The sequence below is a fragment of the Drosophila suzukii genome, chromosome 3 (assembly GCF_043229965.1).
Source record: "Drosophila suzukii chromosome 3, CBGP_Dsuzu_IsoJpt1.0, whole genome shotgun sequence".
Classification (NCBI taxonomy): Eukaryota; Metazoa; Arthropoda; class Insecta; order Diptera; family Drosophilidae; genus Drosophila; species Drosophila suzukii.
In genome coordinates, this window is record NC_092082.1 from 77287334 (window position 1) to 77313644 (window position 26311).

General features: G+C 43.0%; 3 protein-coding genes across 3 annotated transcripts; all 3 read right to left on the reverse strand.

The window, feature by feature from the left end:
- Positions 1–7935: 7935 nt before the first annotated feature.
- Positions 7936–8404, reverse strand: LOC108019261 (shematrin-like protein 2). The gene has a single exon (XM_017087062.4). The coding sequence runs from the start codon at positions 8352–8354 to the stop codon at positions 7983–7985; it is 372 nt and encodes a 123-aa protein (XP_016942551.3). The 5' UTR covers positions 8355–8404; the 3' UTR covers positions 7936–7982.
- A 9296-nt stretch (positions 8405–17700) lies between these two features.
- LOC108017421 (uncharacterized) lies at positions 17701–19550 on the reverse strand. The gene is given in 2 exon segments (XM_065866804.2): positions 17701–18411; positions 18413–19550. Coding segments are annotated over 2 exon segments (225 nt in total). The 5' UTR covers positions 18545–19550; the 3' UTR covers positions 17701–18318.
- Positions 19551–23001: 3451 nt separating this feature from the next.
- On the reverse strand, positions 23002–25472 carry LOC108017409 (glycerophosphocholine phosphodiesterase GPCPD1). Its single transcript, XM_017084435.4, has one exon. The coding sequence runs from the start codon at positions 25359–25361 to the stop codon at positions 23142–23144; it is 2220 nt and encodes a 739-aa protein (XP_016939924.4). The 5' UTR covers positions 25362–25472; the 3' UTR covers positions 23002–23141.
- Positions 25473–26311: the final 839 nt, after the last annotated feature.

Here is a 26311-nt window from a genome sequence, read left to right on the forward strand (position 1 = left end):
TCCATGCCTTATCATTAACTGTATCGGAATTTCGCTCGTTTTGATTTTTTTCTGCCCCACAAAAAGCGGCTGAAAAGGAACAAAAAGCGTTTGGCTGGCTTTTTATCAGCACCGCTAGATGTCTCTCTCTGGCAGCCCCGTTTAGGGTCTAATTCAATTGGCAGCGCCTCTCTTTCTGGCCATGTGACTTATGTGTGGGGTCTCTGTGGCGATGATCTCCCGATCCCCCCGGTCCACCTATCCCCCTGCTCGGGGGATCCCCTCTGAACCTAATCCTCTGCTCCTCGGCACCTCTTGTTAGGAGTCCTCGTTCTCGTGTATGTAACCCACCCACCCACTTTGACCCACCACCCCCCGAGCTACATGGACTTCTGCGGAGTTCGCGCAGTCAGCCGGCACCTCCAACCCCTGTGGGTTAAATACTGACAACCCCATTTGAGCGCCTTTTTGCACTCGCTGCCACAGAGGCCCCACCTCCCCCATCACCCTTCTTTTCCCCCTTTCCGCCCCCTTGTTGGCCATTTTTTGTGCTCTTCTTCTGCTTTGGACAGTTCATTGAAAGTGGGTGGTCCTCAGGGGGGAGGGTGGAAATTGGGGGGCCCAGCTGGGCGGAAAGAGCTGTATGCTGAACTACTGTTGGCCAGATTTGAATATATTCCGGGTTGACGGTGAAAATATAAAATATCCATCAACAGACAGGCACCATTTCAAAGCCATCCAATCCGTTTAGGTTAGAAACTATATAAGGTCATCTTGTGCTTTTAAAAGAAATTAAGTTTAAAACCAACAATGGAACTAACTTTCTATAAATGTTGCATTTATTAAGTTACAGAATTTTAAGATACTTTTGTTTTTTTAACTTAAATTTTATTCGAAAAATTTAATGCTACAGTTTTGAAAAGGTAATTTTTACTATTTTCAAGATGAACATGATAATTGAAAACAGGTACATCACGTACCTAAACAATTGGAAAAGTCGTAAAATAAAATGGTTAAAAAATAGTTTAGATGACAATATTTTGAAAAAATAATTTGTATTACTTTTTTTGTATTACTAAGACAAACGTGATTATATTGGAGGTTCAATATTTATAAGGATTTCGTTATTTCTTTCTTCTTTTTTGTAAAATAATTTGAAAAACTTTCAAGATAAACTTGATTATATTGGAGATTCAACATGTTTAAGGTGTTTAATCAACTCAGCTCTTTTTTATAAGTTACAAAGCAAAAAATAAGTAATTTGCAAGAAACTTATGAGATATATGTTCCATATTTTTTAAAGACATATACATAACTTTCAAAATTGTTCAGCTATATGCAACATTGTTCTTTGCAGCTTGTCCTGCCACATGTGGATGCTCTGCTGCACTCGAATGCATATTGCTCCGTGTTCCAAGGACTTTGGCTGGCTCTTAAGCATATGCACGTAGAGAGATATATATTTCGTTCCTACATGGATCTGCTCCCATTCCCGGACAAAGGAAAAGCTGTGGTGCAGCCACTCGCAGTCTGCCCCTTAAAACCCCCTTTCGGGACCTCCTCTAAAATGGCAAAACCAACTGGCATATAATTTACATTGTTGCTTGTTTCCTGCTTTCTAGCCACCCGACCAACTTTTACATTGATAAATTTTTAGTAATTCCTCTTCTCTCTGGCGTTTTTTCTCCTTTTTTTTCCTTTTGTCTTCCGTTGCTGGCAAGGACTTTATGAATAAGTGCTAAAATGCCAGAGACCAGGACCGCAATGGACCGGGCCATGTCATGCTGGTTAAACTGACGAACACGCGCCCATCCCCTCCCCCTTTCAAAGCCCTCTCCCGACCCTATCGCCCCACCCCTATACCATCCTTTCAGTGGGTCTGCAGGAAAAGTTCCCTCTGCTGGCTGTTGTTTTTAGCCCGATGATTCATTGTGAAAGTGGAGCTGGTCGTGCTGGAAAATGCTGAAATTGTATTCTGTTGCACAGAGTCGCGTACACAAATGTAAAATTTGCCAGCCAAAAAGAAAAAGGAATCCAACAGCAGGGAAATCTATCGTTTTGAACAACTTTGTCAAGGAGCTGATGAGGTTTCGTCACCATTTGATGGATCTATTTCACAATCAAATCAGCTAAGGGAACGTTTTGTTTGTTGATCAAATATATTTTACTTGGAAATCTAATTTGTGAGTAAAACACACAATCATATTGAGTTTCTTTGTACTGCTGGCTTAAAATGTCATATTGTTAAGATAGTATTTTTAATAACCTTCTCAGTAGAAGTGGCGGACCAAATCATTTTCGGTCCTAACTTATTTTCCTTTTAATTTAATATTTATTTGTTAAATATATTTCCTGCGTGATTCGTCTTATGTATTCCATTGAATCAATTAAAAATAACTGCAATTATTTAAGCTTGCGTTTGTCCATTCGGAATTGCATTTGGTCGGAAGCCTTTCCAGGGAATCCCCTTTGACATGCGAGCCACAAAGCTGTTAAGGGTTCGTTTGGCCACATGTATGTAGTTACTTACCCACCAAAGTAGGTGTACATTCGGATGGGGCGGTGGGCCCATGTGTTTGTGCTCCACTCGAAATGTATTTCGAGAGCGCATGTCAAAGGTCGGCCACTGCTCACATATGTCAGCCCCTGTCGATGTATCCGTGTCTATACCTTTCTGTGTGTGTATGTAATTACATGCGGGCCTCCCCCTTGTGGGTTTTTTAGTACGAGCTACTATAATGTGCGCTCCGCCTTGTTTATGTGCCTACGTCCCCAGGTGGAGCCATGAATTAAACATTCGCCATAAAAGCCTTTGGCTGGCGCATAAAACACTGAGGCATGTCACAAATCATTAGCACTTATTCAAATCCGACGACGAAGGGAGGCGGCCCTGGCAAACAAAATAGCCCAGGCCCAAGAAAAGCGGCCAACTGTATGCAAAAAGATTAATGCAAAATATTCAAATGGAATATGTACATAATTTTGACCCCGGCAAGTTTGCCTAATTGCGTGAGACAGCCAAAGGTCAGAGGCGGCGGCGTTAACAATGAGAGATCACTGGACCAGATGCCCAGCATCCCAGGTAGCAGTTTGAACTCAAGTTCGAGTGTCCAGCGAGCTGGACTTAACCTTTGCCAAAGACAGCGGTGACAATCTCGGATCGCTGGCATATCAACCCCCGAAGGATCTCTGGACATTGTCCAACGTCCCTATGAATTTTCTGCTCGATTTTCTTAAAATTTTACAGCATATTATGGCAGCGCCAAAAGGGTTCCGCTTGTCCACTCCGATTACCTGGGTTTTTCGCCCAAGATTCCGCCGAGTTTTTGGGGTTGATTTTGGGTCGATTTTATACGCATTTCCATTTTAATTCCATCTCGGACGTCTTGCGTTTTTGCATACGACCCAAGACTTTCGGGGATTTATAGCCACGGCTGCATCGTGGGAATCGGACACTGGTCAGCCATCCCGGGGACATTGGTCAGATCAGCTGTGGGTCCTTCGGCAGGACTTCATTTGGCTGGACAATAATCCGATTTTAATGAAGCGCATGGCTTGCGGTCGTGATCGCATTTCCTTTTTTTGGTCAGCCGAAAGAAAAACGCAATTTTGGCTTAGGTCAGTCGGGCACAGAGGGTACTCACTAAAGCTGAGGTTATTGGGAGGAAAAAATTGAAACAGGGATTTAATATTTACATTTGTGATATTTTTATAAATTAAGAAAATATATATTTATTTATAAAATATTGTTTACATATTTTGGGGTTAAAAGTGGTTCAAAACTATACAGCTTAAAAGATAAGCTAGCAGTTCTTTTAATAAGAAGGTGATACTTGTAATCAGGACATTCGAATATAAAACTTTCTTTTTGGATTTGGATTTTTTAATCTAAATATATGTGTGTAATCTTAAAAAATGTATTTTAGATACAAATGTTTCTCTGTTGAAGGGCCTTTAATAACAAAATATAAAAAGACACATCTGATTACTTCGTTAGTATGATAGGTTAGGTATGTTTGAAGGCCCTTAGGCGTTGTACAACTCTGGCTGGCAATATTACGGAAGTGGCATCCAGTTTCATCGCATCATCCATTTAACAACCGTATCCCCAATCCAACACTTTCTCGGTGCTCCCTGCGGGTCCCCACGACCCTTCTGCCCCTGCAGACCCATCAAGGTGATAATTGAGCAGTCAAACTGAAAACTGAACCCATGCCAAAAGAGATGACTCTCCTTCAGGTCCCAAATCTTTTTTGTCCGAACTGCAGGCCGCAACAATGGCAACTCATTTCACTCAGGTTACGGCGGTGATGAATGATCTCATCAGCGAGGTGTCGACCAGAGCCACAATGATTGGCCCCGTCCTCCACTGCGGAACAGCTCCCAGAATAGCCCCCGATGAAATGGGCATCGCTTGTGGCCAAGTGTAAAATTTAAAATTTAATAATTAACAATTGTTTTTTAATTTCCCAGCGGCAAATCGACCAAACTGCGATCTAAGCTGGCTGCCTAAATTACTTTCCCCCTTTTGCCGGCTGTCAATCTCGGATCGCTCTGGTGGCTGGATGGGATCTCTTTGTTAGGGACATGATTAATGATGCAAAATTATGAACTCGCTTGTTCTGGGGCGACGGACTGACTGGCCCCGCCAGTTGTAAGTAGTTTTGTAAATCGGTTAAAGAAAAATGACTTCATTAAATTCATTAGCGCCCATGTGTGAAATTCGTTCAATTGGTTTCCGATGGATGGTTTCCTTTGTGGTCGCCTTAAGTGGGGGGCACAGCTCTTATGATAGCTCAGTTTAGAGAAGGCGATTGGAACCCACCTAATGACACCTTACCAGATGATTTCGCTTGGTAGACTTTTTCTCGATGCCCAGAGCTATTTGCTCGGCCTGGGAAAATCAATAGCCAGGAAAAGCCAAGATAATCAAGGAGAGCTGCAGTCAAATGTGCCACATAGATGGATGGATTTGCCAGGTCTGCTGGTTGGACTCGTGTGAGACTGCGGCCATAAGTCATCGGCATTGATAGCCATCAATCGCGAACCGCTTTCCACGTTGCCACGACCACAAAGCTCTCCAAAGTGGCGCGAAATCTAAGTACAATTAGTCGGGGGCTGAGTTGAGGCTGAATCTGAATCCGAGGCCGAGTCCGTAGACTTGCCTCTGGGACTGGGCTATGGAAATCCATCCACATGAGTTCGTTACCGACTATTACTCCAACGCATTTTCCAAACTTGGCCATTTTTCTTGGCGGCGGCTGCCCCGGCAACCGCAGACCCCCTCAATGCCCCCCTTTATCCAACAATTTTTCTTGTGGTCAGTCACTTTGTCAGTTGCCAGAGCCAAAAGTCTTGGGCCTGTTCCCTCAGTTGCTCGTTGAACCTTTTTAACCGTTGCTTGGTCAAGAGTTGTTAACCATATTAAAGTGTTCAATGATTAATTACACGCGTCCAAGATTAATTGAAATCAATCAAAGCTGAAGTTAACTAATGGCAACACGTTTGTAATCCCCCAGCGCAAGTCCATTCTCATCTGCGGCCCTGTCTGTCTCCGTTTCTTTTTCGTTTTCTGGTATCTGGTATCTGGAATGTCGGTGCCCTGGACTCGAACTCCTACTCCTACTCGTAGGTCCATCTCCCCATCTCTCACTCCTCCACAGTTGAGCTCGGCGTAGGAAACCCTAGACGCATTGTAGTTTTATTGGCCACATTACATGGTTTCCCAAGTTCTACTGTGGTGGATTCCCATGCTTAATTACAATTAGGGAATTTGTGGGCCATACGCATTACTTGATAAATGTGTTCGATTTGAAAAAAGTAAGAGTAAAATTTGGTATGGGAGTAATTTCCCAAGTAAGATTCCAAAATAACATACAAGTCTAAAGTATTTAGTGGTCGTTTTTTGGTAGCAAAAGTCTAGAAACAGAGTCTGAATCAAGGAAATCTAAGGTAGGTCTTGAGTATAAGGAACGACTATTGTTATGGGGACGACCGAAGTAATATGAACTACTAAGTAATATCCATGACTGTAGAGCAGACACAGACTATAAGTTATTCCCTGTCCAAGGACTAGACTGAAAGCTAGAAATTATATTAGCCTAAGCACAATTTATAAACGAATTTTAACTTTGAAAAGCACAGAACTATTGTGTTCACTGATACATAGCGAGATCTTGAAAGGGCTTTTATACTCGGTGCATGGAATAATGATACTCAAATGAAATATGGTTAATAAACTATGAATTATTGGGTGACCTTTTAATATAGCATGACTTATAAACAAACCTATACCTCCTACAACAACAAAGTTAATATATTTATACATCATAGGAAGAAATACTTGCTTATTTTAAGGAATAATTTCTCAACATTTTTAGATAAGGTAATTTGATTTCCTTCAACACCCTTTTTTTATTAATCAAGTTTAAAACTTTTAATTTTATTTGACATCCCCAATCTCAGTCCCCAAAAGGTGTGCAGCTCTAATTAAAATGAAAATATTCCTTTTTTAATTACGAGGTGACTCGGCTGGGAAGTTGTATCAATTGCCTGACAGTCGGCTAAGTTATGGATTATGCCCCAGGGGCAGAGGTGGGGGACTTCCCCTGGATCGCTTACCAAGTTACACACGTGACACTAACGGGAGGAAGTAACTTTAACCGACGAGCGGAAGCAGTCAAAGGACATGCTAAACCGCTTCCCCCGTCACACACTCACACACACATGTGGTTAATTATAATTACGCAATTTTAATATCAAAACAAGCCAGCCCAAAAAAAAGGGAAAAGGGAAGCATGTCCAAGTCCTGCTCGGATTCGGATCCGTGGAGGGTTGGTCGCGTTGAAAAGGCGAAAAGTGATGAATGAAATGCGATGATTTCCAGCTAGCGAGCAACCCCCAACAGACAGGTTGAGGTTGGCCAGCTCACACCCCAGCCACCCACCTCCAAAACGAGCCCACCCCCACCCACTTTGAGCTTTGATTGAGCATATCCGGTGGGATTAGAGCGAGGGGTTGGCCCAGGTCCGTTGTCAGTTGCCGGCTCGTCCAGCCAACCGAGAGTTATTAGCTTTTATGATATTGATAGAAGCCGATGTCTATTGACAATTAAACAATGACAGCACCACCATGGCCCACTCCATCTTGCCTCAATCGAGGGCGTTCTATGTTTTGGGGTAAGTCACACAAGTTGGGCGTTTTGTTTGCGCGAACCCCTCGAACCTTCGAACCCTCGATAAGAATCTATTGGTGGATTTCCCGCAAATTAGTATGCACAGACGAACCGAGGATAATATCCCTAGCTTTCATGTTGATTACATGGGGATTAGTACATCATTGCGGTGAGCCAATAAAACTCTATGGGATACTTAACGCATATGCTGCAAATTTGATTAGCCCACTGCTAAATGCTTAATTGTTAACTTGATTAATGGTTGCAGCTTTGCAGAAAGTCACCAAAAACGTCAGTTATTTTATTCCTCAAATATTTACACATTTCTCTTGCTTTGCAGAGACAAAGACACCCAGCCAGACAGACAGAGATTGGCCCAGAGGTCCAGCTAATAAAATCCAGATGATAATTATGACAATCGTACGTGATAATTGCTGCAAGGCCCCCGAAACTCCCACACAAGCCGCCTAATCTGGAGGAGGAGCGATCTGCAAAGTGCTCTAAAAGAAGGCAAACAGATCGTGACAGCCCGTGGAACATAAACAAACACACCCTCCTGGACTTATAATTAGCATGGCTCAGGAGCAAGACCCCGCCGACGAACTAATAAATAAATGGAGATTTTCGGTTATTTATTTTTAAAATATTCCCCAGCCCCCAGGTTGTCGCTTTTGAACACGTCGTCGCCTTGGGTCACACACATTTCTAGGGACGAGGTCAAGTTGCGAGATAATTTTGGGTCTCTGCAGATCCCCGGCACCAGGGAAAGTACACACACAATCTAATACTTCAGTCTTAGTTTATTGGTGGATAAAGTTTAGCTACAGGTTTAACCAAAGTGACGTCCATATCCTCCGTAGCGACCATATCCTCCGTAGCCACCGTAACCGTATCTGCCGTAGCCACCATAGCCTCCGTAAGGACCAAATCCACCAATTGGTCCTCCAAATCCGCCATATGGTCCTCCAAATCCGCCAATTGGTCCTCCGAATCCGCCAATTGGTCCTCCAAATCCGCCAAAGGGTCCTCCAAATCCTCCAAAGCCAAGCTGACGCTTAGCTCGCACCTCGGACTCCACAGCCCGGCCAATGTTATTTTCCACAGCAGAAAGATCGTTAGATTGTTTTTCAGTCTCCTCCAAGGCCAAAATCAGGCTAAAAGCCATGCACACAATCAGGCCAAATAAAATCGCAGAACGCATTTTCACTTTCGATTCGAGAACTTCCAATGACAATGAAATTTCGCTTTAAACTGATCAATGCCGGCTCTTGAATGGAGCTTTTATACCCGGCTTGGGACGTAGATTCTAACATTTATCGTCTGGATATTAATGAGATTCAAGAACAATCTAAGCAAAATACAATGCCTAAATTTGGAACCTGTTTTGCGCAGATGACTAAATACAAACATCAGCCAAGAATCCCCAAACAACTCTTGCGGTTTCCCTTTGTGCATCTTCAAAATATTCCCAAATTCGATGACGAAATAAATAAATCTATAAACAGGTTCACGCCGACATCTCGTGCCGGTCTGCTTAACTCCAATTAATGCAAATTTATATTCGCCAATATTTGCTTAAAATGTTTTCAAGTTAAGAAGGGGATTCTTTTCGCTTGAAAGGTGGAAAGGTATTGTCTAGTTCAATGTGATGCCAAATTTAAGACTCATTTTTAATAGTCATCCAAAGAACTTGTTCTTGGGACTCATAAGAGGTGTGAAAAGATCGTCACTCGGACGTTGGTAAACAAGTATTGTTTTTTGGGCAAAAGCACAGCGATGCGGAAGACGGGACGTCGTGTAAGCTGGTAGGCTGATAGAATCATCTCGGTTCTTTAATAGGTAAACAACAACATGTCGGGTTTTTATTGACTGGAAATACCCCAGTGTGGTCGGTCACACGATCAGTGATCGGTGATCGATGATCAGTGCCTAGCACAAGCATATAAAATTACCAGGGCATAAAGCTTTGCAGACTGTCTGATTTGCTTTGATCTCTTACTCTACAGACTGTCTGATCTGTCTGCCGTTTGCATTGCCATAAATCAGTGGGACTGCCAAGGGGAAGCGTCGATCGATCGGTTCGGTATCAGTATCATTGTCATTGTCCGCCTCCTAGTGCCAGCCCCACTTTCAGGCCCATTCTGAATCAGATTCAGAGTCCCATTTCCATTCCCAGTTCCGCAGATCACCAGATCCCCATCCCCATCCACATGTGCTGCCCAGACATTGTCATCGCATTTGCTCTTCGATTCTCGATCTGTGCCGATCTGTGGTGTTGTTGTCATGTGATTTAAGGGTTCCGTAAATCACGCTTCTTGTCTAATTTTGTCTCGCTCGAGATTCCCGGCATAGTTGCCAACTCAATGGAATTATTTCTTCGTGTCAAGTGCTCCCATGAGGCGAAATGGTAGTCCGCCGAAAAAAGAAAAATACATTTTGCACATGATCGCGCCACTTCGATCGCTGGCAGCTGCACATTTGCAACTGTATCTGCAACTGCAACTGCATCTCCAACTCACAGCGAATCTGCATCTGAATCTGCCATTTCATGTTAACTCACTTACAATGTCTTCGGCTGGGGATCCTCAATCCTCAATCGAGCATAACATTTACAGACCCCATTGAGTTGTCTCCGCCACTTACGAAAAAGGCTTTGCCACATGGTATCTCAAGTTGTCTGCAGTTGTTGATTTGCATGCCAAAACTAGTTTGCCAAAAGCCAAAGCGAGTTGCAGTTTAGGGTTGGGCTGGGTATCTGAGTATCTCTTTCGCTTGGCGCCCAACCTAAAACCCCGTAATTAATTTACATATAATTGCCGCAATCAGAAATCAACCTCAAATGACATAACGCTGTCCCCCACGACGAGCTGTAAATTTGTGATTATTACCGAGTACCGGGAAATATAGTACATATATAGGACATCCATGGCTATAGCGCCACCTGACACACCCCCGTCATTCGGCAGATAATTGTGTGTTCAGTTCGCTGTCCATTTGGCTGACAGGTGGAATGGTCTTCGAAACAGAAACCATTTGGCGTGTCATCAAAACAATGGTCGCAGCAATCACCACGCAATGGAGTTCCCGCCCCACAACTTTTGTTTGCGGCTCTTTCTAATTTGGAAATGTCACCGATTTGACTGACTTCCAATATGATTTAACTAACTTTTATGACACCAATTATCGTGTTGGACTTTTTGGGGCACTCGATTTGGACAGGTGATGTCAGCGAAAGTTAACTGGATATATGGATCTCATGCACTTCCGCTGGACAATTCCCCATCCCTTGGGAAAAATATAGAACTGTTAAATTCAAGAGTTTTATGAATATTCAAGGTACAGAAAATGGGAAAAATTTGCACATTTCGATACGCAAATAAACATTTGAATTTTCCCCCCTCCACATTTTTCCTTTGTCCGGCCAAGTTTAATTTTGGATTTTCCCTACGATTATGGGGTAGATTTTCGCACTCGCATTTGTTCGCTCTAGTTTGCACAAAAGATCTGTCCCATGATCGTGATCGTGACGTGGGTCTCCCAAGCAGCTGGATACTATATATCCCCCGAGTCTCGAGATCGGTGGTTGCACTCTGGACATTTTCTCGGCTTTGTCTTGGGCACCTTTTTCTGGGTGAAAATTTACCTAGATTACCGTTGATTGCATGCGAATATTTGATGATCGGTTTTGCTGTATGCAAAACATGTTTGCAAATTTTTTAAGTGTTATTTTTTCTCGACCACCCCGCTGGGGTAGTAGAATTTGCTCTGTTTTTTATTATTCTTTGTTCGCATGGTCATAATAAGGCGGAACGTGTTGTAAGGCTGTTTGTTTGGGGAAAAATTGATGGTCTAGGGAGCTGGGATGGAAGTGACCTTAATTAGGAGATGTTGACCTCGTTTTTTGGGAGACTCTTGAGAAAACTTCTGGAATATGGATTAGGTTATTTACATTTATGGTCATACAAAATTGGATTTTTAATTTTAGGTAAATATTACCTTAACAAATATTTGAATTTTCACATATAATACAGCTTTAGACAAATCAATATAACCAAAACTGATTAGCCCTCAATAACTTTAAATTAAATATTAAATCAACTGAAAGTTGTAGTAGTTCTTATATATGTATTATTTTTCAAACCCATTGAATACAAATAAAACTTAAACTTACTTAAGAACTTCAACCATTTTCTTAGATTAATGTATACCTTTTACTTTTTCCCGCCAAAAAGAAGTAACTGCATTCTGGCACCCAATGTAAAACTCTTATTCAAATCCCAGACTTCACGCCTAATCAGCGAACTGGACAATGGACAAATGCAAATGCTGCATACATTTTTCGAAAACGAAACCAGAGCATTAACACAGGAAAAGTAGGGAATTTCTTTAGAAAAACTTCCCTCCCTTTCCTTTTTCCGACGCCCCTTCCTCAAAACCGTTGATCTTTTGACCTTTACGCTTCAGTTCCTTAACTCGCCAGACATGCAAAATAATGCATATGAGATTGCATATATGGTTGGGACTCTTGGGCGGCAGTTTTTAAGGGTGGTAACCGCCTGAAAGGCGCGTACAGCGTAGAATGAAAAATAGCACAGTTCCGACTGACCTTTAGTTTTCAGTACAGTCCTATTAAAAGAAATGTTACTTTAATCTCAGATTCAATTCGAAAGTTTCTTTGTACATCTTGTGTGCTATATTCCCAGCTGTTTGAGTCGTAAATGTCATATTAATTGCGATTTTCCATCAAAACGATCATAAAACTTGAGATATCAAGTTTAGTAATTTGAAAAACCATTCAAAATGAATTGTTCCGAGATATAGTCAACTCAGGTGCCAGTTCCCCACTTGAGCACTATCAAATTTACGAGCCCCAGGCATGAACCCTTTTAGGGCAATTTCACTTGAACAATTCATTCGGGGAGGTGATAGAGCAGAGAACCTCCCTTCGAAAGGGGGTGGAATCGAAATCGAAATTGGGATTGTCAGCACCAGACTCTCAAGTGGAGATCGGCAGAGGATCTCCTCTATATCTATCCGCTGTGTTGACAGAATACTTTCGAAGATGTGGGTGCAGTCGGTCCGCGGAGCACGCGCCAACTTCAAACTGCAGGCCGGGCCATAACTTCTCCGGTTGTCAGGCGTTTAGCTACTTAAACACTTAAGACATCATGCGGGATGGGAAGGCCCTACCAACTGCTTCGGTTCTCTAGATGATTTGGCTGCCTTAATTGCATTTCTTCGATTCCACGCATGCCACTCAGTCAACTACTTGGCGCTCCATTTCATTTTCGGGGACACAAGTCCCCCTTTTCCGTGGGTATTAGTAAATTTATTTGGTTTTTGGCAGAGATTTCTTCTCTGGGAAATTTATTAGCACATTAAGATAAAATGAAGTCGTTTGTGCCTCCACGCTCCACTCGATCTCGCGGCTCCCTCGTCTGGCATTAAGTTTTATTGCCTTTTTTGCCCATCGTCGTCGTATTATCGCCCTGTCCAAATGCTCGCTCCAGCTCGATTCAGCTCCTCCTCCAGCCAAATATTTCGGGAATTCTGTAGTTTTGGTATTTTGAATAATGTCAAGCATCTTTATGGTAGATTTATTCCGGCTAAGCATCGCTCAGCGATTCACTGTGGTGGGGCCGCAGGTGCGGTTTGGTTTTTGGGGCATTAACCATGATTAACAAATAATGAGGGTGTTGGAAAGAGCATATAAAACAGATGGATTACAACCGAATAAATAGGTCTCTAATAATGCAGTGGGTATTTCAAATTGATTGATCCCAATTCATTCAAACTTGTATCTTTTTGTATAACAACTTTAGTATGGTTTTTATGGTATTTATCATACCTACAATGTAACATCCTTCTGTAGAATTCAGACTTTGTTTTTAGAACTTTGTGTAACAAAATCATTCTGAAAGACAAACCCCTCATGCTTTTATAAAACTCCTTCTCATAAACATTTAACTAGTTCCCACTGAATGTTGCTCTAAACAAAGTCCTTATCGCTGCTGTACCAATCTATTCCCAACTGAAGTATCAATTAAAGGGTTCCAGTCACAGCACGCAAACTAACTTCATCAATTAGGAGCTGGCAGCATAAACCACAAAGAGCTAAAAACTTTGGTCCTTTTGGTCCTGGTCCTGACTGCATTTGAGTCCTCCCCGCGAGTCCTGGCATTCCCATGGAAGGATAAAGCGGCCAGTTCCGCTTAGGAAGTCGAACTTCCTGGCCGGGGGAAGCTAGAAACTGCACTTCATTGAGGGGGTGGACCCTAGTCGCTGGGGGTGAACCCCGCCCGTTTGTCCTGGCCACTGATTGAGTGCATGACTGACCAAGTTGACGGACTCTTGTTGACTGACTGACAATTAAATGACACACAGCGGAAAATGCGCTGCATGCAACATCAAAGCGGCTGCAGTTGTCAGACGGCGTGTGAAACGCTGACTAGGAGATTTCCATGCCACAACAGGAAGTTGATGTTGCCACAGGAAATGTGATTTGTAGTTTTTCCTCTACTTTGCTCCCGTTTTTTTTTTATTTTGATTAAAATTTGTGTTTGTCCTGCGACAGGTGAGGCAGAGGCAGAGGCAAAGGCAAGGCACCCGGACCGCAGCTGACTTTTCCACATCGATTTCCGAGCAGCTTTTTAAAGTCCTCGCCGGGCCAGACGCCATTTTTTGATGGTGGCAGCCAGCCAAGTCAACGATCCAGCTCCTCTTTTCCGCCGGCTGCCGCCTTTATTTGACAACTCGTTCCAAATAGCACAAAAGCCAAGCTGACATGGATACACATGGAAGTTGCGAGTCGCGAATGGATTTTTATTTCATTTTTTCCCGCTTCTCTCATTTCCTCAGCGGCTTTCATTTCGCTTTTTATGCTTTTTTGTTGGATTTTTTGGCGCATGTCCTTTGGCGGCTGCGACTCAAAGGCGGAAGCAGCGGTCTCATATGTCCCACTGTACCGCTGTTGTAGGTGCACTTTAAAAAATATATTTCTATAATAAGTCAGCAACATAAAGGATTGAAATTATAATTTCAAAGCAGGAAGTTTCTTTAAAAAATAAAATTAAAAAAAAAAAATTAATATTAAACTTGCAGATACTTCTTTAACTATTTTTTTTAATTACAAAAATAATTATCTTTTCAGGTAACAATAGGTTGCATTAATATATTTTATTTTTAAGTATTTATCTTATAATACTAGTTACAAGTATATAATCTAATATTCTTTTTTGTTATAGAATAATCACATTTAACTGGCTGATATTTAATTTTTCATCAGAACTGATTGGTTTTAAGTGTATTTTATTTTTTGCAGTGCATTTTTTCTGCTGTTTTGGTGGCTGGTTGCCTTCGCTGGCTGTAATCAACATTTTTGCCATGGTTCTGTCTGCTGTCTGTTTGTTTATCAAAAGAGTCAACTGTGGCAACCTGGTGGCAGCCATCCACCTCCCCCTTCCCCTTGCACTCCCACTCCCCCCCCCCCCACCTACCTTTGATTCTGTTGAAATTTTCAATTTAATTTTCCCCGCTGCCATTTCACTCTGTTTGCTTTGACTTCGTTCCTTTCTGGCTTTCAACTTCCTTTCATTTCTCCTGTTTTTTTTTTGATGCATGACAAGACGCATTTGACAGACGACGGCTGCACCTACACAAACCAATCCAGGACACAGATACTCGTTGTATATCCTCCTGCCAGGATATTCGCATGTAACGCAATGAGCAAACGCACGCGCTGCTCATTTGTCTCGTGTTTTTCTGCGAGCAGAAGAAATTGAAGTGTCAAAAATTTTGACACCTCCGATTGTGCCCTATGACGGATCGGGGCTAAGAAGGAACGCATATGGCAGGGATTAGCTCATGCCATTCTTTGGAGCCCAGATCAATTGGTATGCCACTGTAAGACGAACATAATGGAATAACTCTAAGCCCATTTAATGGAAGTCAATGGTATTGAATATGAGATATTCCACATTTAATTATTATAAATTTAGTTTGGAAAAGTGCATAATCATATAGTTTCAAGATGCTTTTAAACCATTTTTGAGTGATAGATAAGTAAATTACTATCATAAATGTATCACATTATATTCGAAACTCCTGCATCTCGATGTTAGGATCATTTAGAACAAACTCTTTTCTTCGATCCGCTGACATTTAAGGGAAAGTCGAAACCGAGTGACACGATATCCCTAAACCGGGCAAAGGGTTTCGGTTTCCCTCGGGTTGGTGCGAAGAAAAATTATGATTTTATGCAAATACTGGGTGTGCGAGTGTTATGTTGTGTAAGGGAGCGACAAAGATTCATTCCGTGTCATCAGTCAACTTGATGGTGTAATTATATGGCATTACAAAAACACAATAAGAGGAAAAACCCGAGCCACCGCCGAACCAAGTTCAAGTGGCGAGTCCACGGCCGTGGAAAGTGTTAATAATAATGCTGATGATGATGATGCTGCCGATGTGGAAACTGGATGCTGGAAACAGGATATTTTCAGCCGAATAATTGACTGCAGTTACGCGCCTGTTACGGCCCAAACTCTCTGGCAGTTTATTAATTTAAATGTCACCGTGGCCGCAGTCGCTGTTTCACTGGGAACTTACATCCAGTATTTCCCGCACCGATGTCAAAAGGTGAAATTTCAAACCCAAACAGTTATCCATTCTTGGTTTTGGTTAATAAAAACCAACTACGATTTATCTTCATTAAATTGGGGATTTTAACGAGCTCGAAATCTTCCGGAAGTGCGCTACATGTGGAAAAATCCAGAGAGTGAGTTAAAGTCGGCCTAGTTCAAAGTTTAAACCTATCCAGTAAGAAGTGACAACCTTAGATTTTTCTTATGATCTAGATCCACAACAGTACAAGCCCGAAATTGAGCTGCAGGTGTCAACAAACCAACTAAGGTGGCCTGGTCAAGTGGACGCCATTAAAAGAGCGTTGGGCCAGCAGTTAAAAAGCCATTAAAAACCCGGGAAAACTTCATGTGTAATGGCGATTTTGTAGCAAAGCATAATACCGTTTAAAGAAAATTATAAAAACTGGTTAATGGTCCACACGAGTCAACGGAAAAAGTTCATTTGAAGAGTTTATTTCTTTGAAGAGAAAATACTTCCACACCGGATATCATAATAACTTTTTTGGAACTTACCACAAAAGTAATAGGAAATTGTTAGATTATGAGACCTACCAGAACATTCTTAAATTTTTCTATATGGTGTTATTTTATCATTGGCAGCTGAGGACAGACAGATTAGTTTTATTTTAAAGGTATTCTACCAAACTTTAATGGATAACCGTTTTTCTTCATTTAGATACATTTGATTCGGTTGGTCGTGGCTACAAAATGGCCACCCATTCCTGGACTCAACACATGCGCCCTGAACTTCAACTGTTGCCCTTTCGAATTGACCCTTTGTCGAGGCCAGCGAACAAAGAGTTGGCAGTAATAAAAAACGAGAACCGAACATGGGACATTGGCCATTTTAAATGGGATTCGCACACAGCTTGACCGATGGGCGATGGGCCAATCCAGGATATGGTGTCCTGCCAGTCAGCGGACACTCCCTTGGGTGCTGGAGGAACTGCCCAAACTGGTTAGAGCAATCCGCATTTGAATACAAAAATCATTAAAATTCATCGTGAAAACGTCTTAAGTTTCCTGCTGTTCGGACTGTGAGAAGAATCGGGCAAAAGTACGGTGGTGACCTCTGAACTCTGCCTATCCCGTTGCGAGTGGCCGTCCCGAAGGGGTAATGTCGAAATTACGTGCGTGACTGACCAATGCGCTGACCACTGTCCAGTTTTCTAAGGCCCTCGACCGCATCCTTTAAGGATATACCAGCCCAGCCCAACCCCGTTCGAAAGTCGCACCCGTTGTCCTTCAACTGTCCCGAGCCATCCTGTCTGTCTCCTTAATCATTAATAAAGTCTAATTTATGAAAATAATCTGTTTGCTCTGCGCAGTCTTCGGTCCAGAGGCCCAAGTCCAGGTGTAATCCGAATCCATTCTGGTTGCCCAGACGCAACTGACAAACACGAACAATGCGCCCATCAATCAACAGATTTTCGAGTTCAACAAGAGGTTTGCGTTTCAAACTTTTGGATAAGTAAATTCACAAATGTTTGCGTAATTAGCCTAATGGACAATTTGCGTAGCAGCAAAAGTTGTAATTTGGTTTTAGATTAGCAGGCTTTCAATGGGATGATTACTATTTGAAATGTGCCAAAAATAGTTTGATGAGCATCAATATGGGAAATTAATACCATACATAAATGAACTGACAGAAGAACGTTAGAATGGAAAATATTTATTTAAACAATGATTATTAAAATTAAAATAAGTAAATTTCTCCCAATAGGAATTTTAGGATTTTAGTAACATACAAAAATATATATGTATTGCCTGATGAAAGCAAGAATAATAAATTATGTACTATTACTCAAAATTAAAAGGGTTCAATATTTATTTTATCACAATGTTTTTTCTTAGGTTTCATTTATGTAATAATCTTTTTTATCCAGATCTTAACAATTTTTCGGCACGTGCAGCAGCCCAAGGATGAGAGTGCAAAAGTCAAGCCCAATAAAGGGCAGTCCTTAAACAGCATACGACTGTCCCAGATCGAGACAGCCCTGCTGCAGATATACAAATAAATAAATCATATCGGAGGTAAAGGGATCCTCGCCTTAGGAATAAAAAACGAGATCAACAAGATCAACCCTTCGACACAAACATTTTGATCTTCGGCATTAAGAATGGAACAGGGCAAACAAAGCATCCCGAAAAAAGGATAAAAGGCGAACAAAGGCCAGTGGAAGCTGAGTGGCCTAATTTGTCGGGTTTCCGAAGCCAGTTGTGAGTTGCGAATGGCAAACCCCGTTGAAAATTGGCCAAACACCCGACGAACCGCACTCACTAAATGGTCCACAAAGGAGTTTCTGCGGAGGCTGCACGCGTAGGTTCCAAAGGTCGGATCCTGTAGATGGGAAGGGTTTTTTGCTATGGTCCCGTTTCTTTATGATCGGCTTAAGTGGCGCATTGAAAGGATTATGAGTTTGCGATATCTGTTTGTTTTCCAGTAGCTTCCTTAGCCGCTTTGGGCTGCTTTGTCAGGACCCTTGGCACTTGAGTGTTCATTGAGTTTTACGCATCTGACGATTAGCATGGACAATCCGCTTCTGGAGATGAGAGGATCTCCAGATCTGCAACAATTGTGATTGTGTGTTCGGGCTCATTGTGTTTTAACACTTTTTCGTGTGGGAAACGAGGGTTGTTCGAGGTGGGCGTGCACTGACAAGTGACGACGATTTTCCCACATTAAGCAGCTCAGCGGGATTCCCCTTTTGGCACTACCTATGTATCTGCGACTGTATCTAAGTGCCATTGAAAAGGCGTTCAAGCGCGCAATTTCGCATGTTATTTTCGCTAAATTGCGCTAATCGCTTAAACTTTTCAGCGACCACTCGTCGAGGGTGGGGCCTCAAATGGCCTTAAAACCGCATTGTTTACGGCTTAAGTCTCGTTTAATATGTTGCCATGGCGAAAAAGGTTTATGCCGCCTTTGAATTAGGCTTTTCTTCGTCGAAAGGCTTTGACACAAGTCACTGATGAGCTGGGAAACTTTCCACTTAATTTTGATTCTTTTCATATTCCAGCACCCACACCCTGGGAAACATCTCCTCAATGGCCAACGGCCACTTGAGGCTTTCTGCCACATCCCTCTATTCAAATCTGGGCGAAATTACATATTCATGTGCGAAGAGGCTCTCTCAGAAAAAGTCTCAAGTGCCCGTTTCAATTATCCTTTCAGGGCTTTCAGCGGAATATGTGAAAGGCTGACGACATCAATTCATACCCTGTCTAAAATCCAACCAATCAGTAGTTTCCCATAGAAATGCAATCCTTTTGGACAGTTGACGCTGCACATTTTGGGGCCCTAAACCCTTGGAATTTAGGGCCTGACATGAATTGCGGAAGGAAGCAGTTAGGCAGCGGGTAATTCAATCGATTATAGGGAATAGGAATGGGGACTTGGTCAGCAACACTTTGTGGTCAAACAAAGCCGGGTGCATAAAGTAACAAGAGTTATGTGCCCCGGGAAACCCGAAAAGCAGAAGGAACAGAATAGATTTCAATGAGAATAGGCAGCCGGCCAATATCCTTTGAGTGACTCCCTCTCGATAAGATCTAAGAAATAGTCAAGCTGTGTGCGAGCGCCTCATTAAACGGTATTTTTGTGGCCATTCGTATCTCACAGTTGCATCTTGTTATCTTGTCAAGAGATTTCGGCCTGAGTGTGAGTGTGCGTGGGTAAACCCTCTGCCTTGGCGACGATTTTGCGTCATTTGCGGTTGGCCAAGAGCGGAGAATCGTGCGGAGGGACCCTGAACCCATCCATCCATCCATCCATCCAACCATCCAAGCATCCAGTCGAGCCAACAAAAGGCGCCTTTGTTTGGATCCTAAGTAGTCGTATCTTGAAGAACGTGTATCTGTGTCTTGGGCTGCTAAACTGCAGCTTGCATGTGTCGCTGCTCCTGTGAGTGGGCACCCTAATGTGCTTCTAATGGCTGCGACAGACCGCATGAGTATCCACCTATTGTCCCGCTGCCAATAAAACAGCCTTTGTCTTTTAAATTCGAAGCGTGGGATACAACTAACCGTTTGCCATTCGCGGCAAATACGCAAATGCACAATGCACAACAATTGCATTATCAGAAACTATGTACTTGCAGTGCTTTAGTGTTAATGTTAATCTCAATCGCGGTTCAACGTAGACCTAATTGAAATTGTTCACCCTAAAAATTGATGTCGCCAAAGATCAGGGAATGCGGCCGCTGTCGCAGGACAAAAGTTCAGTGCTCAGTGCTCTGGGCAGCTGAATTAATCTCAGAACTCTCGCCTGATGTGGCCATCACTTTGGATCCTCAGCGGACAGATAAGATGCGACATCTGTATATATGCATATATTTTTAGAGCTACTTATTTGTTCGTTATAGGCGTGCGGTGGAAGTTTTTTAATATTTTTTCTATGCTCGGTTTGTTTACATTTTCGGCTTGGAAATTGACGGCCTGACAGAACGAAAACAAAAACGGACACTCGACTGATAGATTAGCGAGATTCATTTTTGGGTTGGCAGAGGGTTGGGATGGGGGATAGGATGGGATGGCAATCTTGAAAGCACTTTTTGATGAACGGACGTGCACAAGTCTCTGCTTAAAAGCAGGTCAATTGACCTCAGACTCAGCCGCTCTCTTAAATGGCGCTTATCAGGCACTCGTAGAATCAAAATGCTTCTTATCAACAACTGTCTGCAACGACACTGGGTCTCTGAGTGGAAACATCAAGAAGAAAACAGCTTTCAGAGCGAACAAAAAAGCCAGAAGATTCTTCCCCTCAATTTATGGGAATTAATATGTGTTTCTTACTGAAAACAGTTCTTTGTGCCAGCAAAAGATCATCTCTTATATGGGAAAAACCATATTGCGTAGAGTTCCCCTTGCGCTAATATGGTTTCTTTCAAGTTATATTTATAAACTGAAAGTTAAGAATTTAATTTTATTTATTTTAAATTTCCACAACCTGAAATATTTTTGTTATTTTGAGTTCTGAAACCAGTTCAGCCAGAATCAAAGGTCCTGTCCCCTAAATAGCCATCGATTAGATGGTCAAAAACCAGATACAGATACCGCTGATTCAGATACATCATTAATTATTTCCCTAATCCATCAGAATCCGTCAACAGCTTGGGCCTCTCACCTCGCCCAGTCTCACCTTTGCCTCCAACTTTCTCACACTCTGCCGAGAGCTGGATATTAATTAACCATGCCAAAATAGCGAAACTGACCATTAACACCGAAAAGGTTGAGGAGCCGAGCGAACTATTATCTCTCTAATGGGCGAAAACACACGCGCTGTGTCCTGTAAGGGGATACTTTTTCGGCTCATCAGATTCCCAACTTCCACTGACCGCTGTCCAGTTCGGGAAAAGGAAAGGAATGGCATAGAGCAACCCCTTCGCACAGCTTGAGACCTCCTTGGAATCCTTTCTTCTCTTTGCTTAAGCCTTTGTTTTTCTCGGCATTGTCCTGGGCACCGGGCACTTTGCATAATCAATAATCCTTGTCGCTGGCCCGCCATTGTCGCGCTGACCAACACGTCTGAAAAGATAAATTATGGTTTGTAGTCAAATTGAAGGCAAACAATCCCGGACAAAGACCGGACTGCGGGAATGCAATGGGTTGGAAGCACCCAGGATGGAGTGGGGTGGTCATCCGATCGCCCGAAGACAGCTGCCGTGTGCTGAACCCGGACAATCTCAAAGGGGATTCCTGAGCTATAAAAGTTTGTTTTAATATTCTTGGATTTATGATTTAATTCGATTTTATTTTTCGAGATAAGGAGCTCTTTGTGTAGGTTAAGTCAGGGTACACAGCTAAATACGTCTTCCAAATTATAAGACACCTTGGGTTTTCGTTAAAAGTTAATCAGGAAACAGTTTTCTATTTTTACTTGAGTAGCTGCATATATAGTAAACACTTTAAAAAACATATTCGCCCAAAATTTTTAAAAATAGGAGGTATTGCCTAAGTACTTACGAAGATAATATAATAAATAAATTAAATTTAACAAATGATAGAAATTTTTATACCTCAAAAAATATTGGCCTTCAAATTCGAATTATAAAATTCAGGGTAGATATTTTTTTTTTTGAGTGTACATATGTGTACTTTTCATGCGTTGGTATCAATGTTACTAAGAATGCACTATACAAACATTTTTGCAATAAATCACTGTTAAATATAGTCAATTAATTGGTAACCAAATCCTTTTTAAATATTTGCAGCCCTAAGCTAGCATGAAAAATATTTATTTTCAAATTATATTTAGCATCAATTTCAAGCGAATCCCTCTACCTTAAACAAACATAATTACACATTTATTTAAATTGCAGACATCATTCGATGGACGAAAAGAAAGCGGATGGTTGACCTTTTCCACTCGCTGAAATGGCCAAAAGTCCTTAGACAAACGGCCAGCTGTGCAAATGTCAAGACGTAAGTGTCAAAATGCTCATTAATAACGTCATCCTTAACGGACGATGGTCGTAGGATCCTTCCTTCAGGAAGGACAAACACACATGGGCGGCTATGGCGAAAGATGGAATCGATGAGAATGCAAAAAGCAAAGGTTCGGATAAGCCATCATCAAAGCGAAGTCTGGACAATGGGCAAAGTTCGTCAAAGGATGTTTGCGCAAGTAAACATTGGAAACTATCCGCCAGGATATCCTTCGAGCCTCGGTGTTGTCTTCCTCTCGGGATGTATGAGTCCCGAGTGTATGGCAGTGTTAAATTGAAAAATTATGATAAATAGCGCACAATGGATGGGGGGAAGTTGCACAACAGCCAACAAACCCACATCCCACCGAGAGAGAACGTCTTCGTAACGGTGTGAGTGATATGCAAAAGGATATTAATATCAAAAGGGGTTGGGCGACCAGCCTCGAGTGAGTGTTGCTAAAGTGTGCACTGGCCTATAAAGGAAACCCATTCGCCACGGGATATCATTTACGATGCCGTGTCGTTTGACCGCCCAACGGGACTCTGGACCGCATCGTCTTAACCCTCCTAACCATCTTAACCCCTTCTCCAGAGGCAGCTTCCGGATTGGGGTCCTTTGTTTATCTACTCGGCAATAGTTCACATGAGCTTATCATCCGCAGCGCGAGTGTTTGCGAAAAAAGTTTGCCAATTCGCGGGGGGTTGAGCAAAGGGGTTAGAGCCCTGGTCCTTCTATTTACAATTGTCGTAACTTTGGCTTTAGTCTTTGTGGGATATTCTCGGCTTAGTCGTGTAATGCCCGTTTGTCTTTATGGTCTGCCTTGGACGTTGGCTGGTGATTACATTACTGGGATTTGGGCTGATATCACAGGGTATATAACTTTAGATACTTTATTCGTCAGCGGGGTAAAACCATTGTCAATCTATGTAAATATTTCTTTCTACCACTGTGGCTTCTGGCTTGTAACCACACTTCTGGCGCCACTCCTCCACCTCTGTTTCCCGGATCATGCGCCTGGTGGTCACCGAATCAATGGTGCAGATGGTGTCACCCTCCAGTTCCTCGCCCACTTGGTCCAGTTGGTCTAGTCGATCGTAGATGATGCCAAGAACTCCATGTCTCCGTAGTCTGTTGCGAATCTCCAGGCTGATCGCGGGACTTCCATAGGTAAAGGCCCACAGGTTGAACTGATGGAGGAAGGCCATCGTGGCGGGTTTGTTGAGGAGGGAATTGGCGTGCAGGGTCAAGCCCAAGAACTCCAGGGAGTAACATAACTCCACGGCCCTCTCCAGCACACTGACCCTCTGATCTGCGTACTGAATGGGAGACTCTAGGTCCTCCACGAGCAGCGTCACCGGATAGATATTCTGCTTGTACCGCACCATGGCACAAATATCCGCATCGTAGCTGCAGAAGACGATGCGTCGTTTTCCAGCATTCTTCAAGACAAGCTCCAGGATGGTGTCCACATAAAAGTTTCGATCGAAAGTGGGCTTAAAGCTGCCACTCTCCCAGCGACGCGAGTTGGTCAACTGTGGCCATTTGATTTCGATGAGGAAGCCCATACTAATGGGAAGATTTTCCGGTTCTAAAAGATCAACGAGCAGAGGAAATGGACGCTGCTCCTGCAGCATCCTGTCACAGGAAACCTCGCAGCCTTTGCTGCCAACGAAACGTAGGACTTTCACCTCCTTTAGCTGTTCATAGGTGAAAGCTTCTAGGGGCACGGCTATGAGATCCTTGCGCTTTGATCCTCCCATGGCCAAGAGCATAAGTTTGTTTAGTTTTTCATAAGCAAATATAATGAGGTCCTGATTTTCTAGGATATCGTCGTAGCTGGGCATTCGTTGCAGCAGGAAACGAAGAACGAAGTCATGGTAGACCACCACCTGGGCATCCTGCGTGAGGTGGACATCCATCTCCACCATATCCGCATTGGCCAAGGCAGCCTGCTTAAAGCCATACAAGGTGTTCTCCCTTACCAAATCGGTGCCCAACCGGTAGGTATTTCCCGATCCCTTGTGGCCTATATTCATGCAGAGACGACTTTTCCTCCAATGACGCTCGTAGCTGTGACTCAGATCGCAATGGAAGTTGTCCAAAGGTCGAATCACGAGGTACCGCACACACATCTCCATCAGCGGACGGTGGGTGGAGGCGCAGGTGATCTTCACCCGGGCAGAACCCTCGGTGTCCAGCAACTGATCGGGCATCAGGAAGCCATATCCATAGTGATAAGGCGGTTCATCCGAACCCGCCTTGTGAGCATAGGTGTATAGATCCAATCGGTATAGGGTTTCCGCGGGAAAGGCGATGGAGCAGTGGAACAACTCCATGTCCTCACAACCACAGCGAACTCCAAACTGGGGCTGATAGGCCAGCGGTTTCTTGGAGCACAGGTTGACCACCTCGACTTGGGCCAAGCAAAGGTGCAAATCCTCGCCATTACTTTTGCGGGAGTTCAAGTGGCTCGATATCCTCGTGATCGAGGAACCCGGTCTAACGGGTTGAACCTTTCCTAAGCAAGGATCTTCGGGCACCTCAAACATGGGTTGCACACGAACATACAGAAGCCTTTGTTTCTGATGCTGCCAGATGAAAGGAGCGTTGAAGATCTTCAGGTGGATAATGGTCTCCGTGGTGGCCCATCCGCGGTCGACCTTATTCTCATCGTCGTCATCGTGAGGTGTTCCAAAGGTATCGCACCGCTTCAGCATATTTTGGCAAGTACGGATAAGCCTTGGCTTCAGTTGCGACTCCCAGAAGCGGATATATGTCTCATCCGACTTGGGATCGTAGACCACCACGCAGTAGCGGTATTGGATGTCGATATTACGGGGTATCTCCAGGGTCGCCTCGAACTGGTAGCACTTGCAGATACAGTCCTTGCAGTCTTTCTTCGCCAGCATGTACACCTTCTTGGGATCCCAGTTTCCCAGGGAGTCACTATTGCCACTGATGGCCACGTACTCATTCCCGCAGAGCGGATGGTGGAACTTCACGCAGAAGGGCCAATCGGTTGTGGGAACTGGAGCTGCAATGGTCGGCTCTTCGGCTCCCCGAGTGGTTACTAGTTCATCCTCCTGCGGCTTGGGCTCACACTCCTCCCGCTCGGTGGCAAAAAACCAACGGTGCATGGTTCGATGTCCTTATTGAACTCAAAGAGAATTTCTTAGAATCGCTTAAACTAATGGTTATACAAAAATGTAATTTAGATACAAATATTTCAGTGTGTGTGACAGATCTGGTCTATCATTTGTATATTTATAAAAACAAATATAATACGAACTTATTAGCATATAAATATTTTTTAAAAATCGTTCCCTTTAGTTTATAAAACAAAGCTCATTAACTCACTTTCTTTTGTATCCTATTTTTAAAACCAAATATTTAGAATCACGAAATTCCTAGAGTACATCGATCCCCCAGTAGGAGTTCCAAGTTGTGTCTATCACATGATAAAACATATCATTAGCTAACCACAGAAAACCAGGACTTCGATTGGGGAATATTCCAGAACGCAATGAAACTTTCCCACCAAAGTCAACTAAGCATCCTGTCATATTTCCCGCAGGAAGTGATCTTTTGATCCGGAAACTATAAAATTGGTACACCAAGCCCGGGGAAATCTCTGTGTCGCGGAAAAGGCACGCAAGTCTTCGCTCCCCTTGAAAACCAAAAAACAATGATACGAACCACCTGCGACAGGATCAGGGGCACAAAAACAAGGATCGTAGCAGGGACACGCCAGGAACTAAATCAGAGGGTTGTACTCTTGCTTATATAAGAAAATTAGGCAGAGCTATAGTCAGGGGAGAAATGAACATAATTAGTGTACGCTTTAAAATTAAATTTTAATTGTAACCTCGCCCAAAACTGCTTGGTAAACTGTGGGAATTTTCGAGTCACCGAAACGATTCCAAATATAGAAATGTCAGTCTGAATGTTTGCGTCCGGAGCGGTGACAGTTGTCAATGAAACCATTTCGGGCACTTCCCAATTTGAGTATCTCACCTTACCCAAATCAGGGCAACACTTCGCTGGCTTCCAACTTGGGGCGTTCTCGTATTTCTCTGGAGGGCCTAAT